This window comes from Helicoverpa zea, chromosome 31, assembly GCF_022581195.2.
Source record: "Helicoverpa zea isolate HzStark_Cry1AcR chromosome 31, ilHelZeax1.1, whole genome shotgun sequence".
NCBI lineage: Eukaryota > Metazoa > Arthropoda > Insecta > Lepidoptera > Noctuidae > Helicoverpa > Helicoverpa zea.
Window position 1 is genome coordinate 14634402 of NC_061482.1, and position 20922 is coordinate 14655323.

The 20922-nt window shown below is 36.0% G+C and overlaps 2 protein-coding genes across 2 annotated transcripts in view; both read right to left on the bottom strand.

Annotated features, from left to right (window-relative positions):
- LOC124644894 (calcium-binding mitochondrial carrier protein SCaMC-2) overlaps window positions 1-635 on the bottom strand; it is a 59608-nt gene extending 58973 nt beyond the window's left edge. The window contains exon 1 of the mRNA XM_047184555.1: window positions 264-635. Coding sequence (XP_047040511.1) covers window positions 264-437 — 174 coding nt within the window. The 5' untranslated portion in view covers window positions 438-635. The remainder of the gene's footprint in view (window positions 1-263) is intronic.
- Window positions 636-9635: 9000 nt separating this feature from the next.
- Window positions 9636-14030, bottom strand: LOC124645337 (nuclear receptor subfamily 2 group E member 1). The gene is made up of 4 exons (XM_047185138.1): window positions 14006-14030; window positions 10817-11053; window positions 10025-10734; window positions 9636-9818 (listed from the first exon to the last, which is right to left on the bottom strand). Exons 1-4 carry the CDS (start codon window positions 14028-14030, stop codon window positions 9636-9638), a joined length of 1155 nt encoding a protein of 384 aa, XP_047041094.1.
- Window positions 14031-20922: the final 6892 nt, after the last annotated feature.

The following is a 20922-nucleotide window of genomic DNA, read 5'->3' on the forward strand; positions in this document are numbered from 1 at the left end:
AGAAAACAACAGAAATGCATGCGTAATTATGTCATAGAGACTTTATGTGGCATAAAAATGAAGAGATTAAATTACAGATTGAGGTTTTATGTAATGCTAAATGAAAAAATATATAGTAGGGCTGGCAAAAAGGTCCTCGTGAATTAAGTACAGCACGTGAATTAAAAAGTTTATAGCGGTGTACGTGTCGACAGGTAATCGAACACAGCGTCGGAAGGTGAAACCGTTAGTGCAAGAATTATATGAAATGTCTACATTCTAACCTCTGCATAACTCCGGTTGATGTGTGGAGCCAACTCCTTGAGGGCCACGGACAGGTCGTGGAAGTCGATCTTGCCATTTCCATCGGTGTCTAATTTAGAAAATAATTTTTCTAGCCTTTCTTCGTCTTCTTTTGGTATTTCCTCTAGTTCCAACGGTGGGTGCAACTGAACCATGGCTTCTGTAGTAAGCGTAAGTACTGCTTGTTAAATAACAAGTTAATATAATTTTCATAGGATAAATAGAGGGGTACATAACTAGGCTAAACTGTTAACGTAATAGAAAACATTTTTAAAGGAAAAATCGAACTCGTTTCACGTCCAGTAGTTATTTGACAGCTACTTGCTGCTGCCGCACTGCCGCACACAGGCACACAATTACACAGTTACATGCATAGACGAACGAAACGAATACTCCCAAAGCGCGCTGTATCGTATCCGTGTCCTACTATACTACAAGCGAAATTCGATTAGTTAGAATACAAGGCAATGTCACCCTTATTTCAAGATAGATAAAGTACCTATGAAAAGAGTGTATAAAACTTTCTGACTGTCATTATTCATGTGTGCAGTGCTCTAATTCTGAACAAGCTAGAAACTGGGAACAACGCCATCTGTGATTTCTAGTGAATAATAAGAAGTAAATAAATATTTCGGGCTGATAAATAGAAATATTGAAAAACACATGCATGATGAAAATTAACTGTGTAGCAATGTTACATTCTCTTATAAAAATGCTAGTGCTAGAAACGAAGTTATGCAGAATTTAGATATGATAAGAAACGTTAATGAAAAGGGAGCTTATTATTATATACTCATCTCATAGTTGTGGAGCATGAATATTTATCAGAAATCATTTAATATTCTTCACTATGTTGTTTTATTACCTTATAGTTAATAAACTTTAAATTACTGGGCAACACTAATTCCAGTGTCACATCCCACATTGAGCAAGGCAAAGACTGTTGTAGTTACCTAGTTCCGCATAAAAATAACAGGTGGCGCGAGCACTTAACTGGTGCAGTTAGTAACCGGTTCTTCGGACAGATGGCGGTATATAAATAAAATATGTCATCATTATTGTCGGAAAATGATATCAAGATGACAATTTTTTTTTACATTGGTAGTTTTGTTGCAGATTTTGCTCGCTCGCCTTTTATGAGTAACACGGTTCCTCTTTTTTTTTATTAAGAACACAGAAGTTAACTCGGACGCAACAGAACATTATTTGAATACTCTACTGCGGGCGTAATTATACATATTTTTTCTTTCGGTTAGGTATAGCATGTAAAGATTCTGGGCATTAGACAATTTACTGGATCTGGCCAGTCAAGACTACAATTTTACGGAGAGTCTCACATTTTCCGTCTCGTATCTTCAGGAGCTGGGGGCAGATTACCAAAAAACTTAAAAGCAGACGGTATTTCTCGTTAGTAACCAAGAGTTTGTGTACCATTTATTGCTTGCCTTGAAAATTTCGGAATGCTACATAAAAAACTTTCACCATTTTGCTCGATCGTCAGCAACCCGAAGGTATCTATTGCTTCCCGGCGACCTTGGTCAGATATCAGTGGGTAGTCCTACCAACTAAATAAACGACCTTAACAACTGTGAAAGAATCTCTATATACCTACCCAAGCACCTACCTAGGTAATAAGAATAGGGCTTCGAGTTCTGATGCAAGTTGCAACCAACGCTAAGTACCTATCAGTTAAAAAAATATTGGCTAGGTACGGTATGTGGGTATATTACCTCTTTCGGCTTGTGCTTCCCTCTGCAGCTCGAGCTCCGACATGATGATTCCGTACGGCATCTTGACTCGGTGTCTAAGGACAAGCACATACCTAAATATAGGAACTAAATACATGATAAGTACGCTAGATACTTATGAAAGACAATATTTGAAATAAAAAATCTTGATGATCATGTATACATTTGGTCAGAACATAAATGAAATTCCTTTTTGTACAATCCCTAGTCACTAGATTGAGTCCGGAGTAACTGTAGTAATTATAATATTATTTGGTATAGACCTCTTTTGAGTATACCTTCAACGATCTTCTATAACACACAGGGCTAATAAAACGCTACAGTAAAAAAAAACATAGAGAACTTACAATTTTTCCTCCTTATGTTAAGATTCAAGCAATTGGTGCTCTTTTTTTTATTTACTTTTGAAGAATCTTAAAATGACTGGCCCTGTATCAACAGGGCCAGTCATTTTATTCGTTAATAACAATAGATTTGGAATATTTATGTGTTTGGCATTGTTGAACATGTCACTAGTAAACTGTCACGTTGTAAACTGAGGACTGCGCCAGGTGACAGCTCTACGCCAATCGTTCAGGGCACCTGTAATATTATTAGGTATAACGTAGTGTCATAATGGGCTTAGACCGGGCCGTGATGCTCTGCAGAAGTATTATCGGCGAAACATCGTAAATAGAATAACGTAAGACAGTTTCATATAATCTTCTATTCACAAGCAAGACTTTTTCACTAAAAATGTTTGGAGGGGAGACCCTGACTTCTAATGGCTGATTTCTGCGTTATAATTTCGCATCAAGATGCGAGTTTGGTAATCACTGAGTACAAATCTGTACGGAAGTATCTTCGCGTCAAATCTCTTAACTAAATAAGGTAAGCCCTCTTGATATGTGTACCTACCCAATATATTACAGAATTAGTGTCGTGATGTCGGAAACAAAACTTCTTTTCCCACGGGCACTAAATAACATCGCGAGGCAGCTGCAACTGTGCGACTTATCCAGACTTCTTTCTTTTTTGTCGTTATCACTTCTTCATGCATTGATGAGTGAATGTGTAGTGATGATGAGCCATTTACTGCTGCTCTTATCTGGTCAATCCACCTCAAAGGCGATCTTCCTCGTGGCCTGGATTCCTCAACCTTTCCCTGCATCATAAGTAGCTCAATAGTCACCTCCCCTCGGCGGCATACAAGACCAAAACAGATAAGGATGCGAGATTGAATCAAAGATGACATTGCGAAATTAAAACAAACAAAAATACAATATTATTTCATCTTTCTAATAAAGTATAGATTATCCTATTGCGATTATTCATTGCTGTTTTTTCCAAGATCCTCAGATTTCACATAGTGTTTTCACAAATTCATTGTGAGGAATCAGAGTCAATATTGAAAAAACAGGGCAATGGATTGAAAAACAAAAACTTTAAATAACCTAATAATTTATTTCAGAAGGAAAGAAAAGGAACTGGAGGTCATCGCGCTAGCTTCCTAAAGCACCGTACCTACCTACGCGAACAAATTGAATTGAAAGGACCATCAATGTAGTTTATGTGCATGACTTGTTCAAAGGTACTGCGACTGGTTTTCATGCTTTATAGCTCAGTAAATAATTTACTTTTAAGGCGACAAACTAAGAAGTATCTTTCTTATTTCTTAGCAATCTCAAAGACACCTAGCGTCTTTGTTAGGTATTTATGTAAGTGGTTCTATAATGGTTATAACCCCCTAAGCCCTTTCAATAACAGCTACCTGGGATAAGTGCGCACGATATGGCAAGGGACGGAGATAGATTTTTCCGTTAATCTGTATTTAAAATATTGAGAAATTAGGAAGGATTAATTGGTGATAGTCTCCAGATCGGTTGTTGATAACATTGGCTTTTCTGGCCAAGGATATCAGCCAGCTCCGCAGGACATAGATACTGCATGCATTTGCGCAGACTCAGGTGCGCTCTCTATTCTTTCACTCTGAGTCAAGGGCCATAGGATACTGTTTGTCTGGGTGCGGAAAGAAGTTCCCTCGGGACACAACTAAAGTATCTGTTGCAATCTCTGCTCTCAATATAAAAATAAATATATATAACTAGCTGTCTCCCGCGGTTTCACTCGCGTCCCATATCAACAACTTCCCGGCAATTATTCGATTTTTACTCGTCACAATCTTTGATAAGTTGATAAAATTGTTGTTTAGTTATGCGCTTACGAACACACTACACACTAGGTACTACCTACAGATAAATAAATTTATTAAAAAGTAAAAATATCAAATTCATTTATAACTATCTATATTGGGAAGAAAAAAATCGGTAAAAAAACTTTTAAGTTAAACGGTTTTATCTTATGTGCACTGAAAACTAGAAAATAAAAAAATAGTTACTTACCTGTCAACCTACGTAGGTGGTCCCGGTCATATTAAACTAAAATAAAAACGTGGGGCCCATTAACTATTGCTGTAGTACTTTCTTCTAGAGGTATAATAGGTGTGGATTGCATCGACTTACTATAATCGTAACTGGAGATTTTGACAATCAATAATCAGCCGTAGCGGCTTCACCAGCAAACGCCGAGCTCATGATCTACCAAAGTATAAAGATATGCTTTGCCATAGGTAGGATTTCACAGGGGCCCCACGTTTTTATTTTAGTTTAATATGACCGGGACCACCTACGTAGGTTGACAGGTAAGTAACTATTTTTTTATTTTCTAGTTTTCAGTGCACATAAGATAAAACCGTTTAACTTAAAAGTTTTTTTACCGATTTTTTATTTTCTAGTTTTTAGTATTTAATGAAAATGCGTACCGAATATTCCTCATTCTATCTAATTCATTTAGTGTATCATTATTACACGGTCTCTTACCTGACAATTTATTACAATCTAATTCCTCAATACATAGCCCTTCCAGATACTTTTTTTTTTAACAACCCCAAAAATCATCACATGACCTCTCCTGCTGTGGGTCAGCAGCGGTGAGGGAGTGTCAGACTCTTGACTAGAAACCGTTTTGTTCCGTGGTAGGCCTTTTATGTACCAGGGCCGCGGTAACTCTTTCGAACAATCTCGCAGCCCAGGCAGGCCTTGGCCCTGTTGGGCCCCGCTGGAGTTACTGACAGATTTCTACTTGTGAAGCCCTTTCATTTGATACCCGTATTGGTGGGATTGATAAAAAATTGTTATCAGCCATTTGGTAGCGGCGGCCATCTTAGATTTCAATTTTGCATAGTAAATTGTATTCTACTTGTTGAGACCTTTCATTTGATACCCATGTTGATGGGATTGATAAAACCTACGTTATCCGCCATTTTATAGCGGCCGCCATCTTGGATTTAATTTTTTATAGTATATTGTATTCTGTTTGTTGAGCCCTTTCATTTGATACCCATATTGATGGGATTGATAAAACCTACGTTATCCGCCATCTTAGATTTCAATTTTGCATAGTAAATTGTATTCTACTTGTTGAGACCTTTCATTTGATACCCATGTTGATGGGATTTATAAGACTTAAGTTATACGCCATTTTGTAGAGGCCACCATCTTGGATTTTAATTTTATATAGTAAATTGTATTCTACTGGTTGAGAACTTTCATTTGATACCCATATTGATGGGATTGATAAAACCTACGTTATCCGCCATTTTGTAGCGGCCGCCATCTTGGATTTCATTTTTTATAGTAAATTGTATTCTACTTGTTGAGTCCTTTCATTTGATACCCATATTGATGGGATTGATAAAATCTACGTTATCCGCCATTTTGTGCCGGCGGCCATATTGGATTTACAATGTTATTGATATTACTATATTGTATTGTCATCGGAATTAAAGGTGTATACAAAATTTCAGATTAATCGGTTGACAGGAAGAGGGTGAAATTTGAATTACTAAATTTGACCCAAGAATGAATAAATAATAAATAAAACAAACGGGGTAAGCTAAATAAAACCGTTTAAAAAAACATTTTGATGTGTTTAAGTTAGGTTCAAAAATTAGCCTTTTTTCTCATTCTTAATAACTCTGCAATGCAACAAATGCAGCCGGACGTTAGACAATGTATCTGAAGGTATTAATAGACTGCACGAACAATCCCACAAATCGGCAAAAAAGTGACTCATAAAGTTGGTTACAAGATATTTTGGGGCGCATTAACCGACGACAATAAGTCACATTCAGAAATATTGTCACGTTCCTGACGGTGACACAGACATAAAGGACTGTCACCCTATTATACTTCATTAAATTCACTCTATAACTGCCATATTTCCCTAAGTAGGTCTTTCAATTCGACATTATTCTATCCCTCTCACAAGTGTGAACCAAAAATCTTCCAAGCAAGAAAGGGATGCAGAAACAAATTTGTCAAAAACCGTAGCAACTGTCATCAGGTTTCAACCAATAAATCCGTGAGGATGGGATAGCTATTATGTCTGATATGACAATACACAAATTGACGCGACCGAAAATCTATAAACTTTAGAAGTTAATACGCGCTTGCAGTTGAATTTGCCAATGAAAAATGAGCCTAACTTCTTCGACCATAGAGGTCGAAATTAGAAGACTGCTTACAATTTTGCATGTTATAATAAACTAAACCGTATAAGCAAGAGTTAGGGTAGTAATTTGCAGCGTAAAGGGATGGCCTTTGTTGATGGGATGAGCTTACAAAAAATCTCAATAGGGAGTGAACAAAAGCTCATAAAAGTTTGAGATTAATCGGGGATTTGGGCACAATAATACACACACATGCCGCTGACGTGGTGTAGTTTGTCTGTTTGTCATACTGTCATGGGGGCACGTAATTATTATTGCTCTTAGTACCTATATTGTGGGGGCTAAGTTTTTATTTTGTTGGAAATAAAATTCTATAACTTCCTACTAAGTAATTGGCATAAGTTTTACTTGTAGGTTTGGGTGAATTTAATACTTAGTGCGCGTGCTAAAAGCTTAGAGAAAAAGAGTCTGAGTCTGAGACTCGCTGTCGCTCGTGTAAAATCTCCCTTAGACTTTATTCCTTATAAATAATTGTAAGTGACAAAATTTTTACCATACATATACTTAATAGTAAATACTTACCTAATATAACAATTTTGATGATTTCGGCTTAAGCGTTAATTAGGCCAGCATTAAGTGGAAAATAATTGAAACAACAACTGATTTTAATATACATTTATTATAGGTATTTAAAGCTTGGGACAAATTAAATTATTTAAAATAGTTTTTACATAGTACTTATTACTTAAATAAATAGTAAACATATATTTTCATATAACTAGGTACTTAAGTAGGTATATTTATAGTAAAACGGCCAAAAATTTATTGTCTGGTTTTCTCTTCCTTAAAAATAAGGCAATTTTGATTTTGGTCATACTTAGGTCGTCTAATATTTATTTAAATGTACCTACCTTAAAGTAAATTTCAAATTAAGTACGGAACCTTTACTTTTACAATATAAGTATACAACATAATATTTACAAACTATACAACAATAAGACACACTGAAGTATTTTGAAGGAATGTTTATTTTCAGAAAATAAGAAATTTTGACTAGATTTTTCTTAATTTCATAATTCCAAACGGTTTTTTCATCGAAAGAAAGCTATGTACGATGTTTAATTATGAGGAATGGGCAAAAGTTCATTTGAACACCGAGAGGAATTTACAACATAGAGATAGGCTTATAATAGGTCCCAGACCGAAATATTTCGAAATCTATCCCAGGAGTCCTGAGAAAAACTGGTTTGACTCTTATTCAATATTACGAAAAATATGCTTACGAACTCTTAACTATTCCACTTTTATTGCCTTAATTGAAATGCATTATAATATTAATCGACAAATACGAGGTATTGAACGAGATTTTTTTTTACCGACTTCAAAAAATGGAGGAGTTTCTCAGTTCGTTTGTATTCTTTTTACGTAAGTACGTGCATAACACCGTCGTTTACCAACCGATTTAAACAATAATTTTATTGTTTGAAAGGATTTACTTTCCAAATGGTTCCTTTGTTATTCGGTCCAGGGTCTGGTGATAGAAACCTTAAAACAATAGGGAACTCTCGGAAATTGTAAGCACATATCGAATAAAAACTTGTCATTCGGGTATATGTCTCCGACACCACAAAACAGTGGAGGTTAAGACCTAACCTGACGATGGAGACGACAGTGAGACGAGGGAACTCCTCAACGGTATCTATTTACTACCTCGTGTTCGAGCTTATTTTATTCGTCTTGATAAGATTTTTCCATTGCCATTACGGATATTAATTGCATGACGCTACACGAACTTAGGACTGATTGTGGTAGATAGAGACTGAAAAGCAAGAGAAACAGCAATTACCTTTAAACGTCTATTTCTGTTTTTTTATCCTGTTAACAGTGAAAGAAACCACTAACTATCTGAATGTTTTTTCAAGAAAAGAGGTTGTTAGGTTTGTGGCTGCTTAAAACGGCTTGCTAACAATGGCTGGCTAACATTAGAATCGGTTTTTCTCGGGACCTCTGGGACCGATTTCAAAAATATTTGGATTCCGACTTAAGAGTGAAGTAAAGAACCTATTTTAACCATTCCCACTACTGGGCAAATGGCTTGGGCTTTTTAAAGTGACTGTTCAAGTTTTACATTAGATCCGGTTTTCTCGGGACCTCTAGGACCGATTTCCAAAATATTTAGATTTCGTATTAACAGTGAAGTAAAAAACCTATTCTAACCATTCCCACTTCTGGGCAAATGGCTTGGGCTTTATAAAGTGACTGTTCAAGTTTGACATTAGAACCAGTTTTTCTCGGGACCTCTGGGACCGATTTCAAAAATATTTGGATTCCGTATTAACAGTGAAGTAAAGAACCTATTCTAACCATTCCCACTACTGGGCAAATGGCTTGGGCTTCATAAAGTGACTGTTCAAGTTTAACATTAGAACCGGTTTTTCTCGGGACCTCTGGCACCGATTTCCAAAATATTTGGATTTCGTGTAAACAGTGCAGTAAAGAACCTATTTCGACCACTTTCACTACTGGGCAAATGGCTCAGGCTTTGTTAAGTGACTATCTATGAAGAACATTTGAACCGGTTTTTTTTCGGGACCTCTGGGACCGATTTCAAAAATATTTGGATTTCGTGTTCAGAGTGCACTATGGAACCAGCTGGAACTACTCCCACTGCTGGGCAAACTTTGAGCCCAGACCCTGGCATTGTCCTTTCGCAGTAAGTATTTGCATGCAACCTATCCTGTGTCATTTTACTAAAAATTAACTCGAATGTTTCATTACGTACATTACATATGCACTACATGAACGACGAACATTGTGGAATATTTAATTCTGAAACTCTTGAACAATTTACACATGGACATCATTATATCATTAAATAGTTAGTCAACGAGACGACACCGAGATCGAATACACGGATACATAAGAGATACACAGCGATAGTTCATTATTCATTTTCATTATCATAAACGACTGAATACTTAGACTGAAGTAAGTGTCTATATAATTGTATTTTATAGACGAGATATATTGTAGAGGTTTAATTGCTTGACATTTCAAAGAAGTACTACATGTGGAAAGTACCAGTAAATACAATTTGAGATTTTAAAAGTTTACTTCTATTCGGTAATCCGGCCGCTGGTGTACATATCGGCAAGTATACGTTCGATGGGGGTGTCCCCAACAGTTGCTCTGAAGAACAGCTCAACGATGGCGCAGCTTGGCACACTCCGGATGATGGGCAACAAGTTCAGGAGTCGGCTAGATCGCGCCAGCTGCAGCGGATAGGCACGCAGACAATACTGGGCAGAGAAACGTGTAATAAATTAATTACTTTAAAATCTATCTTAAATCAAGAATATAAAGACATATGTCATGTAAGGTACTATCTTCTTCTAAACCAATTACGCTACGCTAAAGGAAGACATCAATTACTTGAACTGGTAATTTTAAAATAATTAATGAAGTCTCTAGTCTGAGTCTATACTTAGGAACTGACGATTCTTACCTCATTCAACATGTAGGTGGACTGATCATGCAGAACAGCGACCGCAGTAGCATTTTCAAGTCTTCGGTTCTCCGACTCTTTGTTAGGACTGCCCCCGTTTTTGTCTGAAGTCGCCTTGAACAGTAATATCGCCCGAAGACACGCATATTCATTTGCATCCGGATTTACTTTAGATATTTGAGCTAAAGCCGACTCAAATGTTTCTGCGTCTTTTTTATTGTCTCCAATTGAAATATTCCTATCTATTAGCACGTTTAAATCCATGGGGTAGAGAAATTGAGCTGCTCCTAGCACGAAGAGGCTTTTCCAGGACTGTTCGAGAAGGAGAAGTCGGTCTTGCAAGGAAAGGTTTGCGAAAGCGGGAATGTTGCGTGACCATCGGACGTTCATGAACAGAAGACGGGCAGCAGCTTCACATATTGCTGCTGGATCATTTGCTCCGAAGAGAAAAGGATTCAAAGGAGGGAGGGGAGACGGAGGCCGATGGGGGACAGGATTAATCGGAGGACTAAAGACACCTATGGAGGGGTAATTGTAAGGGTTGTATAACGGCATTGGTTGTGACGGCATCAGGTCGTGCTTTGGCAAAGCTAAGTTCAATGGCGGCGGGATCGGTCCGCCGACTTCGGAGCCTGGCAATGGGTCTTTCATGAATAATGCCATTTGGCGGCGGATCGTTGAGTTTCGAGGGCCTCTTTCGTGTTGGACGGCTGGAAATGTAAACAATCGTTAGCCAATACATTATGTAGGTATGGTTCTACAGTTACAAAGTTAAAAAACAACAATATTCACCATCTTTATTCATGCCAGCTTGCAGACACTTATCCAGTCGACAGGAGCGGCATTGATTTCTGTGAGCTTTATCAACCAGACAGCCTCCCGGGTTCCGCGCTTTGCACGTGTACCGTCGGTCGCGGCGCACGGATCGCTTGAAGAACCCTGCGCAGCCGTCGCATGCGAAGACGCCGTAGTGCTTTCCTGATGAGTGGTCTCTACAGACGGCGCATGGCACGTCATACAGGATACGACCTGGGTAGAAAAAAAAGATATGTTGTTAATTTTCGGTTTGATGAATGTAAGATAAAAATAATAAAAACTTATCTACACTCATTTTTTAACCGAATTCCCAAAAAGTATAGGTATAAATTTACCATCTTTAATTGATAAACATTTTAAATATAACATTGTAACTATGACGCCTTCCTATGAAACAGAGCTGTTCAAATCTTTTGTATCCTCAAAACTATGTACAGAAGTATAACAAAAGTGCACTCCCACTAATAAATCAAAGTTTAACTGTCACTGAGGCCAACGATTGAGCAACGCCCGAGGCTCCGCCCCTGTGGGGAGGCAATCGTAATTTATCGCACCCTGCCTTTTACTGCCGGAGCTTGAATGACTCACAGAATCCGTTGTTTTTGCAAAAGTCTATAGGTACTAATAATATATTAAAAAATGATTTTATTTTTATTTGTTTGTTTGTGCACCAAAGGCTCGGAAACTACTGAACCGATTTGAAAACTTCTTTTGCTGTTGGAAAACTACACTTCATTTTGTGTCTAATGCCCGTTTTCACCAACAATCTCTTAATCTAAGTGCCACTTAGAATAAGGGCTCTCCCAATTTTGACATAAACAACTAGGTATAAGGGACACCTAAACTTTGGTGAAAATGAAATTCTTATTAAGTGTTCCGTAAATGCTCTTAGGGGATCCCTAAATATAGGTATTTGTTTGTGAAAATAGGCATAACTCTTCCCGAATAACATAGGCTATATTATATACGCGTAGGTACTTTTCCCACGGGATGCAGGTGAAATCGCGTGGAATAGGCAAAATAGTACTAAGTAGACAAAAGATTCTCACAAGAAATAAAATACAATTTATTTAAAGCCACTGTTAAGTAATATATCTGGTGCCGTAATAAGTTGCAATATGTTATGTGATTGTGGTAACAAAAATAAATAGGTATCGGTAATAGTGGTATCTAATGGTAGAAGAAATTTTGAATGCAAAAATAACCCTGTTCGCTTAACTACTCTAGAAAATATTCGCTGTCATAATATTTTCTGAACACAATTCAGATTGAAGACTATATTAATGTGAATGGACTCGCTGCCACTGAATATCGCCATTTACTTCGCCCTTTGCGAAAAAAAACTTCACTGTTATTGAATGAGCTCGTGAGATCTCTTCGTTTAAGGGTTCCGTAAGTATAAAGTCTAGCGGTTTAACTAAAAGGATAACCGAACCATTTTCGGTTGTCAAATCCAATATTTGACTAATGAGTGGCTAATTTGATTAATGGTAATGACTGTTTACGGTTCGGTTCCGTTATACCTTGTTAAATAATGATATTACACAGTGGTAATTTTATTTACATAATAGATATAGACAGAATCGATTCCTATTTTATAGAAATTCTCTTTAAGCAATATTTTGAAGGTCTAGGACTGAATTCGGATCATTAAGTGCCTATAATTCCTGGGTCAGACATTATGCCAGACATCTTGTGCCTAATAACCGAATTACCTAGTTGATAAGGCACAATTTCATATACCTTTCCCACTCGTACCAATAACACAAATTATTTCAGTGTCTGAAAATAATATGTCTAGACTAGAAATCTAGTCAACATAATTTCGTAATCAAACTACCTAAGTAGGTTTTAGATTTGTTTTCTTATTCGCGAAGGAAGATTATTGTTTTGCAACATTTACGATTTCATTCAAGTTTCAGTTTTACTTAGGTACTTTAAATAAAAATAAACAAGCATATTTTCTTTGCTACCGAACCCTAAAACTACACAATACATTATCTGATCCCACGGCCGCGAAGATAAGACGCCATTTTTGTTAGCCGCCCAAAAGCGACCAGTCGAAAAGGCATAAAGGCAAACTGAATAAGACATCGCATTCAATGCCTCAGTACACTTGCGAAGCAGGAAACGCGGTGTCGAGTGATCGGAAAAAAATTCAACTAAACAATACGAAACCGAGAATAAAAAGGAGATAGATAATTATAGGTTCGTGTGTAAAGACAACTTGATCATACAAGTCGATCACAATACCCCATAGAGTTCTACTTTCGTTTTTTGTACGCTTTTTGATTTGTTTGGTTTTATGGGTTGGGGAAGGTCATGAAATAGATTTTTAATAGACTTTCTAAAATCAAACCGATGACTTATAAAAACTGAAATCTTAGAAAAGTTTCCCTATTGTATACACAAACAGAAAACATTTTATTTACAACATAGGTACCTACTTAGTGGGATAACAAACGCATTATTAGGCCTATCACCTCTGAATCATCCATACCGATCTTTATCAACCGTGCGAACGCCCACCTGTGTCCGATGGACCCGGGACGCGCGATCCCATGGCGTGACACGCAGCGTAGGGTCAAATGCGCACGATTATTAATCAGGGATGTTATTTAAATTACAATTTATTTCAAATATCTATACCGTTGAGTTCCCACATCAATTTTGGTGTGACTTTGAGAGAACCCCATTTGTGAATTGGATCAACGAGAGAAACGGATGCTACTTATATGGTAATGGTGGTCAACAAGACAAAACACAAAATTAAAAAAATATGTATCCACTTCAAAAATAATACAGCATAGGAATCAATAACCCTCAAAACATTAGGCCATTACAAGCGAACTAATAAACGGTATCAGTATTGGGTCAACTCGCGGGGTGGGGGAGTGTCAGCGGCAGATGCGTTAGCGCAGCTCGTGGGAATACGTCGATGGGACAAATTGGCCGGGACACGTCATCTCGCTCGCTGCTAATTAACGGTGGATCGACATGAAGGTTAAATACATGGTAATGAAACGGTGCATTAATGTACCATACATTTGTTTAGACGGGGGTCTGAACTTCAGAATAGTCACACGATGATAATCAGATCGTTAAACGTAAATTGCATATTTTCGAACATTCGATATTTAAGACAGTTACGGAATCTGTACTCACTTGATGAAGCTGAAGCTGAATGCATCTTGAAATTATTTCTATTTCTTCATCATACCTGAAAATAAAAAGACACGAGCATTAAATATACCGTCTACACATCAGCAACATTTTCACACAGGAAACATGGCGTGAAATAATTCTCAAGTGCAAATCTTCCGCTCGCGGTTTTCGAGAGCACTCCAAACTCAATGCGGAGAAAGGAATCAATCAAGAATAGCAACAAATGTAAGAAAATAAAGTTCTATTGTATTTTGGCTTTGTGGCTGACATCTTTTGGCCACAAAGCTGAGAGCTACTCGTATTTTGTTCATTATTCGCTTTGTTCTAATAACCACTTGTTGTAAACGGCCATTGGTTTGAGGACCGTTCACGAGTGCCGTTTGATTCAGTACAATTATACAAACGAGTATGCTCGTGTGAACTAAATTGTATTTGCATTTAGTCTTTATTGGTTAAAGACATATATTTGTTCGCGGGAATTTTAGATAAATTGCAATAGCTGGTAGTTATGGTATACAAAATGTTATTGCATAATAGGTACATTAAAATAATTAATTAAACTTGTGATGTAATTTTAAAGTTGCATAAAGTTTGTAAAAAATATTTACTAGTTGTATCGCTAAAAAACTAGAAGATTAGCACACCATTGTAAATGAGGATTTAACTTAAAGCAACTACAAAATGTTCTCGGAAATCAAACAATAAACATTTTGCTTGCGTCAAGCACTGAATGGCTTGATCTTCTACAGTAGCAGTGTTCTCACTCTTTGTCTGTCCGTCGGTCACTTACAAGTTGGATTGCATCCTTTTTGCAAACATAATTACAGACTCGCAAAACAGGTAATTAGGTTCGGATAATCCCGGTAAGTATCGGGACAAAGGATGGGATGATCCCGGTCGAAAAGGCCTGGTGTGCACCGGAGGGTTAACAACAAAAGCGAAACCAATAATAACATCGGAAAGTCGGTAGCTTCTTGCTTTTAAAATTGAGATGGCGCAAAAAATCACTAAATACGTTTTTTGAATGTTTGGGACTAAATACCGAAGAGAATTTGGCGGAGCATTTTTTTTTGTTTGACTTCATGCAGCTGTTGTAATAACAAACATGTATGGGTTTATTAATATAAAATATTTAGTATGTAATGCATTTATTGGTGGTTTATGGCGCTGTGCATTTATCAAAGGTATTCCGGTAGTAGTAGGTAAGTTATATTATAATCTTTATAGAGTGAACAGAAGTTTGGAGATGAGTGTGTTATAATATTGTCTTGGTACTTAGTACATAAACAGATACAATTAAACTTTGAAAAAATATTTAAATAGAAAAGAATTCGATCAGTCGTAATTGATAAAATAGTCAAAAATTCGATAATTTTGGGTAGCGTTTAAAAAATGTTTACAAAATGTCAAGTATATATAATTATGAAAAATAAATACAAGAAAACGTTTTACTAAGTGACTAGTGACTTACGCTGCCTTACAATATCTCCCGTGTAGTGCAAGCGACGAGCGACAGCAAACGTGTTCATGTGTTAAAACAATTAAAAATTAAGCCAATAAGCGTGACCACAGCACATTAATAGCAAACCTTAACAACTTGACAAATAAGCGAATTTTAATTTCAGTATTAACGGCGTGAGTTATAGTTTTCTATCGGAAAATTCATTCAACGCAACCTTCGTTAGAAATTATATTTGTGACAAGTACCTACCTAAGTAATTAAAAATTTACGATTTAAAGGAGTTTTTATTGAGTAAAAGGTATGTTTTGTAACTGTACTTAGTTATTAATCACGACGAAGTTTTTGTTAAAGGAAATATTAAATGTACTTTCATCATCTGCATAGTCTTTTACTCGGCCTTTCCCCCCACCAACTCGACACTATATTAATCATAAGTAATGAAATCCAAGTTTATTAAAACACTATGGGTTGTTCCTACGTTTATGCATAACGTTTATGAGAGTAAAAAGTTACTTAAAAGAAAATTGGAAATGAGTTGTTAAAGTAATGAAAGTCTAATGAAAAATAAAACTAATAGATACGTCTGATATTATTTTCCGACGTATCTATTAGTTTTATTAAACTTCACCATATTTTAACGCAACTAACTATTATAAAAATGTAGGTCGATATCATTAGGTCAATTAATGTTTCTGCTAGTGTATTTTCAATATATTTTGAAACTAGCTGTTGCTCGAGGTTTTGTCTCTATCCGAGTCCCACTACTTCCCGGATCCAATTAGCAGAAACACATAGGTATATTAGTTATTACTATCCTTAATTACGTCTTTCTGTTTGTCGCACATTCACGCCACTACTACTCAACCATTAATTATTTGTTTTTCACAGATATTATAGTAGAGTCTGGAAAACTACCTAGGCTACTTTTTCTCCGAGGGGGAGAAGAAATTCGCGGGTGGAACAATGAGAAACAGCTGCAAAATCTTATCTTTACAGTGTTGTCTTTTTATAACAATCAAAGGTTCATCATCTGCCTCGCTAACTATGTCGGGGTCGGCTTCCATTCTCTCTGGATGCAGCTGAGTACCAGTGTCCTAGAAGGAGCGACTGCCTATCCTACGTCCTCAACCCAGTTACCCGGCCTATTGCCTCTAGGTAAGACTGGTTGTCAGACTTACCGGCTTCTGACTGCCCGTAACGACTGCCAAAGATTTTCTAACGACAGCCGAAACCTACAGTTTATCGAAAAATTTCTCCGCAGTTAATACATGCAAGAGTAAATTATCCACACGTCCAAATTGACACGTTTATAATATTACCCAGTTAAGTAACAATTAAATTTTGCGTTTAAACCATAGGTAAATATATTGACCAGTAATTATAATTGGAATCCACATTATAAATATCGTTGACATATTTTCCGAGACCGCAGTCCTTAATCCATCAGTATGTCGAATTTATTTAAACCACTCACATGGTGGTTAAATTATTGTCGATTTTATATGTCATTAATATTTTACTCAATTAGTATTGCAATGTTTATTATTGCGTATCCCAGGAATGGTACACTGCAAACTTTAAATCGCCGATAGTTTGTTTGGGCTCATAATGAATGGTAGTACGCATATTACAAAGATCAGATATTCCGCCGGTATCAGACCGACTATGTGTGAAATTACGATGAAGTTATATTTCCCGAAAAAATTAAACAGAAAAAAGTAAATATACAAATTGAAAATTAAATTAAGTATTGTCTCTAAACGCAAAATAATTATAAAACAGATTTTGAAACAAAGACCAATAAGTCATCATCATTACGTCAAGTATTTCTACGACGGTACTTAAATAAAGAAGAATTGAAAGCATTGTGTCACACGTTTAAGATGAAAATTAGTTTTAAGAGATAGCTTAGACCCAGGAGAAGGGCATAGGACAGTTATCTCGGGCCGCGGGCGGAAGCTAGTTTAGCTAGTAAATATAAACGCAATAAAAACGAACTAAATATTACTTCCCTGCGTACATGGAAATTATTAAATAGCATATTTAGCATAGTTAGTGTATGTTATTATATCATAAAAATGTAAGTGCAAAATATGAAAGTTTAGTAACGCTCATAACGTTGTTCCGTTCATGGCTTACTATGTCTCGATGTATCAGACAACCCCCACACTGGCAAGTGTCAAGCTCAAAACTATCAAATTTCCTCAAAAGTAATACATCTTAACCCTTTCAATAGCCCGCATGTACTTGATAGCCTATTTGACGGCTGAAGACCTACCGCAGCTGGCTAAAAGGTGGTCCTTAGATAATGATAAAATGTTAGATAAAAAGTGAGATCAAAGTAAATCATAAAATCATTTTCGCCAGTATATTGTACAATTCAAACTGTACCAGATATTAGCGTTTGAATTCTATGAACTTTACAAGAGCTAAGTACATCTAACATAAACTAGGCGTGAAGATAGCGTTTGAAAATTGAGATGCAATTTAAGTTGCATTGCGGGAGGGTTAAAGGTAAAAGCCAAAATTGCAGAGGCTCGTTTACATTCGCAATAACAATAAATAAATACATGTATAACACCATTTAAATTCGTAGACATGCAAAGCATAAATTGGTACATATTTACTTATTTGGTTTTATCATTCGCACAGCTTTTAAAAGTTCGCGGTTGCAAAATTATAAAAGTCTATTTTTAATCGAAAGCTCCTCTGATTATAAAAATAATCTTGAAAAAATTACCTTTTCAGTCCAATTGCGAAAATGTATTTTATGAACGTAAAAAAAAAACTGCTAAAAAATATTACTAACTGTCACTAAAGTCACAAATCACTTTTTGAAAATTAACACAAAATACACTTCACAATGAAAAATAATTAAAAAGAAAAGTATTGGTCTATTAGACTACGCCACTGTTTACGTCTGGGGGTTGGTTGATGATTGAGTGACTCTTGCGCAGACCCGTCGGGGTTGGACCGGCGGGCGCGGCGGGGCGCGGGGCACGCCCCAATCGTTGTCCATTGGAAGTCATTCATATTTGGAACGATCAATCAATGCATTATTTATTTATGACAGTCGCGATACTTGAATCGAATATATTGAGGCTAATTTTCACTGACAACGTGGACGTCCGTTTTTCTTAAAATAGCTGTTTATTTAGAAAATAGAACGTGAAAATAGTAAACAGTTTGTTTAAGAAAACTGACTTTTATGTTCTCGGTGATGCAATAATTCTCCAATATTATTTATATTTATTTGTTCCCAGTATACATTAGATAAAACACGTTCCTAACTAATATTATATATGGCAAAGTAACTCTACTTGTGAAAATTATTAGTAGATGTAACAGACAAAAATAACAATGCATGCAGGTATGTTAAAATCAAAAAGCATATTTTCATTTATTAAGGCAAGTAGTAGATTGTGTGTTCGCCTAAAATCTTCAAAAAGTTACCTATGATAACAACTACCATGCATGTATTTAATTTATTGATGGCGAGTAAAAAATGGTGATTGTTATTAGTCCGCATTTAAGATTAAAATTTAAAAAAAAAACATTAGACATTTTCTAAGATATAAGGCAACGAAAATTGAGAGTGAGGGCTCGTAACGTCACGATGTAAAATTTGTTCTTTAAGTGACGTAACACAAAATTAAATCATGTTGCATCTTCGTTGTTACTTGTTTATGAAAGATAAGAGAAAATACGGGTCCATTATTTTAGGGTTATCTAAAATTCAGATTAATTACTTTTCATCCTCTATGCCTATTATGTAATTCGGCTGATACGTGAACTAAATAGTCTATCAAAATTGGGAGCTAGAAGAAAGCTAGTAGGCCATGGGATAAGACTAGGCCAGAGACTCATTGATCCCACAGTCAAACCATTACAACGGTTTTGTCTGGTAAGTTTAGCATAATTTATGTACATACGTAACTTCTTTATAGTAAATAAATAAATTATGAAGTAGGTGCCTATATTCTGACATGCATGCAAATAAAAATAAATAAGTTCGTGGAAATTACCTGAATAAATTAAAATCCTCCCATATTTTCAAGAAGAATATGCAATTTTTACACGACTCTTAACTGGTTCACATTTCTTAGCAACATGAGTAAAAGGACAAAACAATATGAGTAAAAGCTAGATAGTACGTAAGAATTAATTCTATTTGATCTAGAAACCATAAACCCATATTGAAAAACCATCATGATGCTGAAGCTGAAATGGCAAAAAAATATGGACGAACTGAAATGAAAAAATATACACGAACTTTATGAAAATCAGGACACAAGTAAAAAAAAAAAATATGCTATATAAACATTTAACTTACATTTTTCAAGTCATTTGCTATTAATATTAACACTGGTCTTATCGAATCAAAGGATTTTTTTTTAAATTTAAGAGCAAATTTTTTCAGGTGTTGTGATAAAGATATGCAAATATACTGAATGATAACAGATTCTAGGGCGCAAAGGGTCGGAGGTGGGGGTGACAGGTTGCATGGAAATCAATCAATGTCCAAAGCTCCATTGCGCCGATGACATAATTCAATAACCAATTTTATTGGCGCGCTTTTAATTTTACCGATTTTTTTCCGTGTTCCACGTTCCGAACTCCCGTTACTTTGAAATTAGTACCACATTGCTTTGGTGGTTGTTCAGCTACATCTTGCGCTCAGAATTAAGAACAATTTACGAAACTAGGTAAATGGAAAGATAAATAAAAGTTTATATTTGTATGCAAATAAATAATCTGTAATACTCTGCGCGGTAATGAATCCGGTTTAAGAACATACACGACAAATTTTAAATGAAATGAAAATGAATCAGTTTAAGTCCCGTAAGCCGAAATTCATATTCAAAATATACTTAATTATGGTTGAACATACACTCGGATTTGGGCTGTCGTTAAAAAGTGCATTGAATATTTTTCTGTACTTATCCTTCCTTTGCGGTAATGGGCAGTTTTAATTACTGTGACTCAGTACCTACCCTTAATTTATATTAAATATGTTTTATCGACAAGGATAATGATGTTATGTAAAATGTATATGATGTATGATAAAATATTAATCATTGCCATGTATGTTAAATGCTAAAGGAGATGGCCAAAAAAAAACCCAGAGTCGACAGAAACTTCGTATGTATGGTTGGATTCAGTATAATGTGTAGATTACAAAAAGTATTTCATATCATCTAAAAACCATGGGGTTCTCTTTTTACAAGATTTTTTCGATGAAGATTTTAGTACATAAAAAAGCTTAACTTTCCTGTTTGCTGTTCATTAAAAGTTGTGCATAGGGTAAAAACTTTACACTCAGGTGTGTAAAAACTTTACACTCAGGTGTATGTCTGTTAGCACTGTATACGAGTGAAGGTTTAGAGCTGATCTGGTGATGGAGAAGAGAGAAGGTCAAGGGAACTCGGCAATGGTACATATTAACTACCTCGTG